The 12759-nt window shown below is 47.3% G+C and overlaps 1 protein-coding gene across 3 annotated transcripts in view; it reads left to right on the top strand.

The window, feature by feature from the left end:
• The window catches only part of qkib (QKI, KH domain containing, RNA binding b), a gene marked incomplete at both ends in the record, with an annotated part of 72951 nt that overhangs the window by 46718 nt on the left and 13474 nt on the right, over positions 1–12759 (top strand). For all 3 annotated transcript variants that reach the window (XM_080544877.1, XM_080544878.1, XM_080544876.1), the window contains one exon: positions 4766–4909. In XM_080544877.1, the coding sequence (XP_080401003.1) occupies positions 4766–4909 (144 nt within the window). The remainder of the gene's footprint in view (positions 1–4765; positions 4910–12759) is intronic.

The following is a 12759-nucleotide window of genomic DNA, read 5'->3' on the forward strand; positions in this document are numbered from 1 at the left end:
GCACTGCCAGTTTACATTAGGGATGCAACCTCAGCACATATGTTCAAGTCAAGACTAAAAACCCATCCTTTTAATATTGCCTTTAAATGACTAAATCATTAAATTAAAATGATAAAAACCAAGGAAAATCGCTATACAAATAAAATGTATTATTATTATTATTATTCATGCCAGGGCCCAACAGTGCATCATGTGTAGAAGGATGTCGCCAAGGTCTTCCACAGAGCAGGGGTGACCTTCTCTAAGGGGCGGCTGTGGCGCAGGAGGTAGAGCTGCCGTCTCATGATCGCAAGGTTGTCAGACCGGCGGTTCGAGCCCCGGCTGGCCACATGTCGAAGTGTCCTTGGGCAAGACACTGAACCCCAAATGACTCCCAGTCAGCGGGGCCGGTGCCATTGGTGTGTGAATGTGTGTGTGAATGTGTGGGTGAATGGGTGAATGAGAGGCCGTTGTAAAGCGCTTTGGATAAAGGCGCTATATAAGTCAGTCCATTTACTCTCTTCAGCAGCAGCTCTCAGAGATCCAAACCGCTTTTCCATTTTCTACTTCATCCAAATCAGCTGTCAGAGCGCTAATAGTGAATTTTGCTAATTTCCTTGATGACACAAGCGGCCATAATCACAGGGCTCTTTCACTGAGATGAATGTAATCCTGACATTCTCCGTCTTTTCGCCCCCCCCCATAAATCTGATTCGTTTATATATTTAACACTGACGTTTACGAACACACTCAGACACACATTCATTCCTTCTCTTTCCGCTGACTGTTCCAGATTACGGGCCGGTTACTTCAACAGCTCAGAAGAACTTTGGATTTGGAGTGGAGAGGTGTTGACATTGATTAACCTTTCTGTTGAGTAAACCCCCGCCCCCCCCCCTTTGCTCAGAGACTACAGGTGGTACAGCCCCAGAGTTCTCTTTTACATTCCATTACCCCCCGACACCGCCTCACTGATAGGGGATGAGTTGGAACCGGTGCCAAAAGAGAAAGAATGTTTTTCGACACACACACACACACACACACACACACAAATAATGCAGTTCGTCCTGCCATCCTAGTGCACCATACCACCCTCCCCTCACCCAAGTTCTCACAGCCCCACCCCCCCGCCACCCCTTTCCTGCAGTCTCACCCCCCCCCCCCCCACTCCTACCCAATTAGTCTTCCTCTCCCCGGTCATATTGGCCCGGTCGTTGCGTGGTCCCTGGCTGTTCCTTTGTGGTGCCGCCCATCCTTCAGGAGGAGGCGTTATTGCCCAGGCTAGGATCACAAAGAAGCAGAGCCATGGGTTTATGGTAATTGATTATGATCCTGGTCTGTGGCTGTGACCGGTCGGCGTGCAGAGACAGAGAGAGAGATAGAGAGGGACGGTGGGGGGGTGGGGGGGGGATAAACAGGTTTTATGGAAGGACGCACAGCTGGACAGCCCAGGCATTTAAAAAGACTGAGGGGTAGATCACCTTGACTACCGCCATGTCATGTCCAGTCCTGGAGGGCATTGGGGGGGGGACTAATGTTGTTGAGATGCTGACTCTTCCTCCCATCCCAGATGTCAGATGTAGCCAGCCCCCCCCCCCCCCCCCCCCCACACACACACACACACACACTCACACACACTCTGGTTGCTTTTTCATCTGTTATTGATGCATATCAGTGGGTGGGCTGGCTGGCTGTGTGACAGCTAGGCGCTGTGGATCAATTTGTTTGTCATAACAAAGTTAACTAGTACCAGCACCAGTGGCCATCGCATTTAGAGTGCATTAGAAATAACCTAAAAAAACAAACATTATTTTACATTCAAATGAAAACATACCCACCCATGGTCGCTATAGCAACTCATTAACATCATCATCCAATATCTGACATTCTGCTACAGGCATTAGTGGCTATACTAATTTGCTAGAAGAGATTTGGTGAGGCTGCATTCTCATGTTATGCACCCAAATTGTGGAATGCACTGCCAGTTTACATTAGGGATGCAACCTCAGAAAATATGTTCAAATCAAGACTAAAAACCCATCTTTTTAATATTGCCTTTAAATGACTAAATCATTAAATTAAGATTATAAAAACCCATCCTTTTAATATTGCCTTTAAATTACAAAATAATTAAATTAAGATTATATAATGATTAAAGCACTTTGAGCTGCAACGTTTGCAGGAAAAGCGCTATACAAATAAAGTTATTATTATTATTATTATTATTATTATACAATACTGTAGATCTTTCATTAAAAATCTGCCCCAAAAATGGACGGACACAATCGCAAACAAGCTAGCCATCAGTGTTCCATTTGCAGCTACGATAGAGAGGAAATGAGGTTTGTCTCATCTGATTGTTGTATACATTTCATTTAGGGGAAAAAGAAAATATCAAATATATGTATTAGGCAGAAGAGATGAATAGGATGACAGACTCAGAGTTTGTCATGCTTGTAAACTGTTCTCCTTTTTCAAAAGATAATGAAATACCTTCTCTATACAATCTGAAGACGGCACGGCTGCCTTGTTCTATTTTCTATTTAGATACTTTAATAATTCGACTACAGGATGTAGTGAGAGATACTCTGATTTCTTGGGACAAAGCCAATTCGATTTAGTGTCCTTCATCTCTCGTAAACATATATTAGCTTTAACCTTTTTAAAGGGTAAAACAGTAGTCATGGTGATGCCTTTTATCACAACCCCGCCCCCCGCGCGACTGCAACTTTCTCTCCTGTCTTAAACGTCTGCTAGAGACATCTGCTATTCATTGAATACTGAATTGAGTTATTTCATTCCGCTGGGAATGTTTTGTTCTTTATGTAGGTACGGAGAGCTTCTCATCTACAAGCGTGCATGTTTCATGTTTCAGGGTGGATTGGTAACCAGAGGATGTCAGTTTCATTCTCATTAGGCTAATCCGTTTATTTATTTTCTCGAAAAACCAGTCACTTCACTAAGAACCTAACTTGTCAACTCCAATCAAAATAAGATGTAGTCTGAGAGCTGTATTATCTAGATAACGCTGCTGTAACTAGGACCTGCCCGGATCATGTGCCTGTGCTTGTGTGTGCACAGAGGTGTGTGTGCGTGCGTGCGTGCATGTGTGTGTGTGTGCCCAAAGCTATGCGCACTCAACTCTGTTTGAGCAGTAACACCCCTGGCGTTGCCTAGTGTGCTCTGACAGACAGCAGTGAGCTGCGTTAGCTAGGCATAAGCCCTCTTTGTAGAGGAACGCTACCTTTCATATCAAGTACCGTGCGTAATGTCCCCTGCTACAGTGTCTGCGCTGAGGCAGATCAAAACACACTGTCTGTTCGGATATGTTCTCTATTTTGTTTGTTTTGTGTGTGTGTTTGTGTCTGTTTTCTTTGTGGCTATGGCTGGTTGTTGTTAGTTCTACAGTCGTGGTTTGGGGAGGAAGCAGAGGAGAGCATGGTTGAGTTGTGTTGTGTCCATCATTGTCACTGATATTATAACTGTCACTGATATTATAACTGTTACTGATATTATAACTGTCACTGATATTATAACTGTCACTGATATTATAACGGTCACTGATATTATAACTGTCACTGATATTATAACTGTCACTGATATTATAACTGTCACTGATATTATAACTGTTACTGATATTATAACTGTTACTGATATTATAACGGTCACTGATATTATAACGGTCACTGATATTATAACTGTCACTGATATTATAACTGTTACTGATATTATAACTGTCACTGATATTATAACTGTCACTGATATTATAACTGTCACTGATATTATAACTGTCACTGATATTATAACTGTCACTGATATTATAACGGTCACTGATATTATAACTGTCACTGATATTATAACTGTTACTGATATTATAACCTTGAGAGACTCCGTGACATTCTAGGTGTTATAACTGGCTCTCGTCCAGGAAAATAGTTTTCCAGAGTGGCACCAACACTTGGCTGGTGTAGAACCACTTACGTAGGGGCTGGAGGCAGGATTATCGTGACCCAACCAAGATAGAACCTAATCCAACCAAGATAGAAATCGGTGTATTATTAATGTATCCGATTTGTTTAACTGCAATGTGATCGATACCAGCGTAGTCAATGCTAGGTAGCTGGCTATATCGACTTACAACAATGGCTAACATTAACATCATTCAGTGTTAATAATAATCAAAACATATTAGGTAATTTTTTAAACCTTTCTTCTTGAACGTAATTGCCGTCCAGAAGAAGACATGACTACAGAAACACTTAGTCACATATTTTCTGGTCTCTAAAAAACTTGAACTTAAGATGTTAATGTTAGACTTTGTTGTAAGCCAGCTCGCTAGGTGTGTGTGTGTGTGTGTGTGTGTGTGTGTGTGTGTGTGTGTGTGTGTGTGTGTGTGTGTGTGTGTGTGGTGTGTGTGGTGTGTGTGTGTGTAGAGCATACTGGTAAAAGAGAAGAGCAACCAGTGGTTTTGTTTAACCTCTGTCACGTCTCTGAGGTTTGTTGTTTTAGACGAGGAGAAGTAACAAAGCTAATTTGGACAACCTAGCTTTATTTAATAAAGAGAGAGGGGTCACATTCCACATCTACGCTTAGTGTAGTAAGTCATTAAGCAGTGTGGCTCTGTGAGTTCAACCAGTTGAACAGGGGATGTGTTATTGTGCTTTCACAGTTCTCATCAACCACCATCAATGAGGGTGAAGCATGAAAATGTGCCATTTGATATTGCCATTAATCTATCTCTAGATTCGTTTTTTTAATTGTTACTTACCCCCCCCCCCCCCTTCAGGAGGAGCAGAACCGAGGCAAGCCCAACTGGGAGCACCTGAACGAGGACCTGCATGTTCTGATCACGGTGGAGGACACACAGAACCGGGCCGAGATCAAGCTGAAGCGGGCTGTGGAGGAGGTCAACAAACTACTGGTGCCTGCGGTGAGTCTGCGCGTGCGTGCGTGTGTGTGTGCGTGCGTGCGTGCGTGCGTGCGTGCGTGTGTGTGTGTGTCCGTGTGCGTGTGTGTGCGTCCGTGTGAGAGGCAGAGAGAGAGAGAGAGAGATAGCATGGTTTGCTTTTTGCTGATCCGCATTTTCTGCCTTTCGTTTCCTGGTGTCACTTGATGAATAGGAAGTGAGACATTCCTTCGTCCCTCTTTAAAAAGGGGAAGTGTCGGTCTGGGCCTGCAGCCTGCAGCCTGCAGGGTGGTGTAATCTTGGTCTGCAGTCCGCCAGCTTCCTTTAGTCCCATTTTGTCTGAATGTGCTATTCACAGATTCATCTACAAGTAGGATATCAAATCCTGATGGGGTGGGGGTGGGGGGTTACAGTTAACGTGACACGGGAGGGTCTCCATCACTCGGATCATGTGCCTGGCCCCTTAGGAGCGCTTATGAAAGCTGTCATACATAGATCTGGTCAGCCTGCTAACGGAGAGAGCGTGACCGGTGTGCCGTGCTACTGTCCTGTAGCTGGCCTCCCTGATCAAATGACCACTCCTCCTCTAAATGAACGGAGAACACAAGACAGCCATGTCAGCTGAGGCAGGGGGCACCTGGCTGGGGCTGGGAGGGGTGGGGCGTACCTAGGTGCATGTTAGAGGGGTGTGGTGGTACCGAGGGGCATGTTAGAAAGGTGTGGTGGTACCTAGGTGCATGTTAGAGGGGGGTGGTGGTACCTAGGTGCATGTTAGAAGGCTGTGGTGGTACCTAGGTGGTGTTAGAAGGGTGTGGTGGTACCTAGGGGCATGTTAGAAGGGTGTGATGGTACCTAGGTGCATGTTAGAGGGGTGTGGTGGTACCTAGGTGCATGTTAGAGGGGTGTGGTGGTACCTAGGTGGTGTTAGAGGGGGGTGGTGGTACCTAGGGGCATGTTAGAGGGGGGTGGTGGTACCTAGGTGGTGTTAGAGGGGTGTGGTGGTACCTAGGTGCATGTTAGAGGGGTGTGGTGGTACCTAGGTGCATGTTAAAGGGGGATGGTGGTACCTAGGGGCATGTTAGAGGGGGGTGGTGGTACCTAGGTGGTGTTAGAGGGGGATGGTGGTACCTAGGTGCATGTTAGAGGGGTGTGGTGGTACCTAGGTGGTGTTAGAAGGGTGGGGTGGTACCTAGGTGCATGTTAGAGGGGTGTGGTGGTACCTAGGTGGTGTTAGAAGGATGTGGTGGTACCTAGGTGCATGTTAGAAGGGTGTGGTGGTACCTAGGGGCATGTTAGAGGGGGATGGTGGTACCTAGGTGGTGTTAGAGGGGGGTGGTGGTACCTAGGTGGTGTTAGAGGGGTGTGGTGGTACCTAGGGGCATGTTAGAGGGGTGTGGTGGTACCTAGGTGGATGTTAGAGGGGGGTGGTGGTACCTAGGTGCATGTTAGAGGGGTGGGGTGGTACCTAGGTGGTGTTAGAGGGGTGGGGTGGTACCTAGGTGCATGTTAGAGGGGGGTGGTGGTACCTAGGGGCATGTAAGAGGGGTGTGGTGGTACCTAGGGGCATGTTAGAGGGGTGGGGTGGTACCTAGGGGCATGTTAGAGGGGTGGGGTGGTACCTAGGTGCATGTTAGAAGGGTGGGGTGGTACCTAGGTGCATGTTAGAGGGGTGTGGTGGTACCTAGGTGGTGTTAGAAGGATGTGGTGGTACCTAGGTGCATGTTAGAGGGGTGTGGTGGTACCTAGGTGGTGTTAGAGGGGTGTGGTGGTACCTAGGTGGTGTTAGAGGGGGGTGGTGGTACCTAGGTGCATGTTAGAGGGGGGTGGTGGTACCTAGGTGCATGTTAGAGGGGGGGGGTGGTACCTAGGTGCATATTAGAGGGGGGTGGTGGTACCTAGGTGGTGTTAGAGGGGGGTGGTGGTACCTAGGGGCATGTTAGAGGGGGGTGGTGGTACCTAGGTGCATGTTAGAGGGGGGTGGTGGTACCTAGGTGGTGTTAGAAGGGGGTGGTGGGGCGTACCTAGGTGCAGGTTAGAGGGGTGTGGTGGAGCGTACCTAGGTGGTGTTAGAGGGGTGTTGTAGTAGGTTGTAGTCAACAGGGAGAGGTTACCAACCGTGTGTTAGTTAGTTGGATGGCGGCTCGGGTCGTCTTGGGGGAAATGACTCACTTGCTAATAAGGGACACACAGGAAGGAAATGATATCATGTGTGATCGTGTGATTCTCATCACAGGACCCTGATGTAATATTTGACTTTGTGTGATCGTCAGCAGAGCAGTCCATGCTCTGGGTCCAGTCGTGTGGTCTGAGCCCAGAACTTGAGTTCACCTCAGCTCTCCTATAGTGTTTTACCCCTTTTGATATATCCCAAAGTCTGAAGCAGGGTACAAAGCATTAACATTTTGATTTGGTTTGATAGTTCTTGTCACGCCTAACTTGGATACTTACATCACAGGATGTTGTGGAAACTAGGTTCCAAATGGTGGGCCTGATTAGCATGTCTAAAAGTCAACGTCTTACACCAACCCATGTAGGCATATAGCATAGCTTTAACTTAATTTTAGCTTAGCTTAACTTAGCTTTAACTCTAATTGCTGTCAGTGAGATTTGGGTGGTTCAAGTGTTGAGTCCACATAATTGAGGAAAGTGTTTTGACAAGTCTTCAACTTAGTTCTTTTTTAATTTTAGATTTAATTTTAGATTGTTGTTCTTCAGAGCAGATTGATTCATTTTAATTCAGAGGGTGTTTAGAGGCCTATGCCGCTATCACACTACAGTAATAAAACTATGGCTCCTCCGCGCTGGGCTGCCATGGCAACTGCCCCCTGGACACCCAGAATAAGTATGCCACTCGCCCTCAGGCTTCCGTGGCAACAGGCAGCAGTGTTCTGGTTCTAAAACTGGAGGACCGCAGCATCCTAGAACCAGAACACAGAGGAACAGTCAGGTCTCCCTCTACGGTGCAGTTCACTCCCAAGTATGTTTCCTCGTCTCCTGCCTCCTCTCCCCACTCTCCTGGTGTTTGTCATACATAGACGAGATTGTGGCGTGCTGCCGTAGTCTAATTTGTCCCACCATAGTCTCATAACGGACCAAAAAGTATTTTTGCACCGTTTTTTGGGCCAATTTTCGCAAAAAGAATTACTGACACTGTTTCACCTGCCACAGTCTCACAAGATCCAGTGTGAAACACTGTCTCCTCTCCTGTCTCCTCTCTCCTGTCCTCTGTCTCCTCTGTCTCCTCTCTCCTGTCTCTTCTCTCCTGTCTCCTCTCCTCCCCTCTCTCCTGCCCCCTCCCCTCTCTCCTGTCCCCTCTCTCCTCTCCTCTCTCCTGCCCCCTCCCCTCTCTCCTGTCCCTTCTCTCCTCTTCTCTCACCTGCCACCTCTCTCCTGCCCCCTCCACTCTCTCCTCTCCTCTATCCTGTCCCTTCTCTCCTCTTCTCTCACCTGCCACCTCTCTCCTCCCTCCTGTCCTCTCTCCTCCCTCCTGTACCCTCTCTCCTCTCTCGTTTGGGCGTAGAGGCTGTGTGTGTGATGTGCTGCCCTCCCCACCCTGTGGTAAAACCCATTAGCCATGTTAGCCTCTGGGGGCTCGTCACAGACAAAGAAACGAGACGTCCTTCCATGTTTGCCTAATCTAACATCCAGCATCTCACTCCCTTAAAGAGTTTCCTAATCCCATCTGAAACGTCCATCTAGATGAAACCCACTTCTGATCCCCTGTTGAGCAGTGGAGCTAACACAGTTGGATCACGTGGTCCATCCCGTGGAGCTACTGTAGATGGCTGATAGCTGCACAGTTATCAATATTCATCTTCATCACCATCATCACCATCAGCAACCACCGCTAGAGGCAATAACAAAACAGTAAACCCATCGTCCCCTACGATGATGTGGTCTTCTATGAAAGGAGAGTCATTGAGAAACCTGTGAATGAAGCAAGATGCTTCTTGATAAAAGTTGGACTATGACACTCTGGTCGTCTCTGTCTTACAGTGTTGTGTCCCAGGGTGCACTGGGAGGTCCTTCCTCTTGGTGTGATCACGTTCTTTGACCAAAGTGAAACATTATTTCACTGATTTGATCGGTGAGGGACAACGGGCATTGAAGGCAGCCCCACACACATTCCCTCCCAAAGAAGTGTGAAGTAGACAAGTGCAGTGTCTGACTTCATCATTAAACAATACTTCCGGCTCGGAGGGTCCTCCAGGTTAAGGCCACTGATCAGAATCACAATCACGAATGTCTTTTATTACCTCAATGTACGGATACAAAGAGTAAAATTCTTGGATTTACATTTACATTTACATTTTTGGCATTTAGCAGACGCCTTATTCCAAAGCGACTTTACAATCGATACATTTGACTAAGCAAGTGAATCATCAATCCACCAGTCGTAGCAGGAAGAGTAATCCAGCTCAGGCCCGGGGCCATTGGGTTCAGGTTCAGGTTCAATAGACATTGGCATTGCAGCAGAAATACCAAATCAATAAAAGGATAAGCAGGATAACAACAAAAGCTGTAGGCCTACATACAATAGTATCAATAATAGAATAGGTGATAGCAGTAGAATACCAATCAGCATATCAACATTGTTAACGTAAACAACATTAGGGAAAGTAATTCATATCAGGTTGTGTAAAAACGCTGATGTAGGTTGCGGTGAGACATGACACACTGTCATACGGTGTGTGACGTGGTGCAAAGATGGAGCAGTGTTCAGGTAGGTAGTGACCAAGTAGTCAAGTCGTCATCATATGGATTGTTAATGCAGTGGGGATGCAGTGTGGGGTTGCCTTACCCCAGTGCGTGTCCCTAGGAGCCTGATGGCTTGTGGGAAATAGCTGTTATGATATGAGGAATACCACTGGTGCTGTTATTATAATATGACACCCTGGTATGCCATGGAACTTTGGTCCTGGCTGATATTCTTCTGGTAAGGCGCCGATCATCTGGACACACGTAGGCACACACACACACACACACACACACATACACACGCGCACACACACACATAAACATACACACACACACGCACACACACACACACACACTCGTTTGATATAAGATGCCTTTACTCCAAACACACATTTCACCAATAGGCTAAAACTAAATATTTGCACAGACACGTACACACGCACGCACACACACACACGTGCGTGCGTGTAAGTGCACGTGCGTGTTTGCGCATGTATGCATGTCTTTGTGATTCCCAGCTCCCAAACATAGCCATCCGCAACAGATTGAAGCAATTCCTCAAAATTATGCATGACTCAAATTCTCTGCAATAACAGAGATGAGAGAGGATGTGCTTATCAGAATGTGGCATTCATGCATTCATACATAAGGATCAGATGTATTGGCACATACTGTCTTTGGACTGTCCTCAGTCCAGAGAGATGTGATAATCTATTTCTGAATCGTTCTGTTCAAATATTTAGTCATTCAATGTGATCTCCAGCACGGCTAGAATCTAAATCTGTGTGTGTTGTCTTCAACGATTGATTCGAATTGATTTCATTGTGTTTGTGTGGATGTTCAGTTCAACAGTAGGAGGAAGTACAACTGGAGCGTTAGGTTTAGTCTACACATCTGAGAGCAACGATAGAAGGGGAAACTCTTAACAGCAAACTCTGCCACCTGCTGTAATGCTGTCACTGCTATCAGTGGAGCCCCCCCCCCTTCTATCTCTCCCCACCTCTGCCTGTGCCCCCACAGCAGTTGGAGTAGCCGTGTCTGAACGCTAACGGTAACTGTCTGGCTGGTGAAGGAGCTGCTTTAATTAAAGTCCTGTCTGTCAGCCTGGCTCCTGGCCCCCACTAAACTGACAGATACAGCCTGCTCTAATTGTCAGGGTCCAAAGATAAAGTGGGATTCAAATGGTGTGGGTGTGGGTGTGGGTGTGTGTGTGTGTGTGTGTGTGTGTGTGGTGTGTGCGTGGGTGTGCGTGTGGTGTGCGTGCGTGTGTGTGTGTCTATTGTGTTAGTGCTAGAGAGGGCTGTGTGTGTGTGTGTGTGTGTGTGTGTGTGTGTGTGTGTGTGTGTGGTGTATGTGCATGCGTGCTTTTGGTGTGTGTGTGTGTGTGTGCGCGGTGTGTGCGTGCGTGCGTGCGTCTCTCTTGCCCTCCAACCCACCCCTCAGGCTCGGCCAGCTGTGCCACTACAATATTTGAACATCGGCGAACCTGAGCAAACACGCACTCACTCACACACATACACACACACACACACACACCCGCCACTTGGACCTGAATCTTCCAGCCCGGGCCCTAGCCTCTCAGTCAAGTCAAACACCTGCTTAGCTCCTCGGGCGTGTGGAATATCTACACTTGACAGTTTTGATTGGCTGTCTGGCTGTCGTAACCTTTTTTTTATCTCTTCTCCGTATCTGCCTCGCTTGTTTTTCTCTCTGTTCTCTCTCTCACTCTTGTCATGCACCCCGCTCCGACGTTCATACCCTCTCACCACCTGTCCTACTTTTCTACTCTGCCGGTATTAAAGCCGGCGTTCAAACAAATCCGGGGTTTCGGGATAAAAAAGAAAAAACTCCACTCTCAATCGTGACTGTACGGTACGCTCTCTTCCTGCATCGATGCTTCCCTGTTTCACGATAAGAGTGTTGTGTGCAAGGGGGTCGTTGAGAAACACTTGTTTTTTTTTATGTGTTATTTTTTTCTGAGTGGGACAGTTCCACTCATAGTTTTCTTTTTTTAGAGATAGACACAGTAGAGATTTTTGACAGGAAGGATGGGTGAGAGAGAGAGAGAAGGGAAGACAGAGAGAGAGAGAGAGAGAGAGAGAGAGAGAGAGAGAGAGAGAGAGAGAGAGAGATTGTTAGGTGAGTGAGGGGGAGAGCATGGTTGGAGTATTAGGAGTGAAGACAGCGCTTCAAGAGGGGCCGAACAAAAGCCCACTGGTTTGTGGGAGTTCCCTTCTGTTCCCTCTGCAGCACAATAGGCACACACACACACACACACACACTCACAAAACACACACACACACACACACTCACAAAACACTCACAAAACACACACACGGCACACGCGCACGCACTCACACACATGCACACACATTCACACACATGCACACACACTCACACACACGCGCACGCACTCACACAGTCACACACTCACACACACAGCCCTCTCTAGCACGAACACAATAGGTTCTCTCTTGCATGACATGTTGTTCTGTTTCTGAGAGCAGAGGAGAGGAGCCAGTCTGAGTTCAGATGGGCGTGAGACTGCGTGCGTGCGTGAGTGAGTGTGTGTGTGTGTGTGTGTGTGTGCACTTGTGTGCACTTGTGTGTGCGTGTGTGTGTGTGTGCGTGTGAGTGTGAGTGTGCGTGTACGTGTGCGTGTGTGTGTCTATTGTGTTAGTGCTAGAGAGGGCTGTGTGTGTGTGTGTGTGTGTGTGTGTGTGTGCGTGCCCTCCCGTGCCGCTATGTGATTCTGATTCATGTCAGATTTGGCATGTGATGTGTGGCAATGTGAGTTAGACTGTGTGTGCGTGTGCACGTGTGTGTGTGTGTGTGTGTGTGTGTGTGTGTGTGTGTGGCTCCGTGTGTGGCTCTGGGTTCTTGTATGTGTGAACAGCAGGGACCTCTTCTCTGGTCACATGATTGAGTAGTCATCCAGGTCTTTGAGGCTGAAAGACCATCAAAAGAGCCTTTGTTTACAACTGGAGTGTGGAAATCCTGAGCTGGGCGCTCCGCTCCTGCAGGGCCGGATAATGCTCTCTGTGGGGCTCTCTCCCCCTCCGCAGAAAGTGCATCTCTCTCTCTCTCTCTCTCTCTCTCTCTCTCTCTCTCTCTCTCTTTCTCTGTTAAATCATTTCGGAGAGTCGTTTTGAATCTCTATCTCTCTCAGGGAGACC

This window comes from Nansenia antarctica (assembly GCF_963989245.1).
Source record: "Nansenia antarctica genome assembly, chromosome: 1".
Classification (NCBI taxonomy): domain Eukaryota; kingdom Metazoa; phylum Chordata; class Actinopteri; order Argentiniformes; family Microstomatidae; genus Nansenia; species Nansenia antarctica.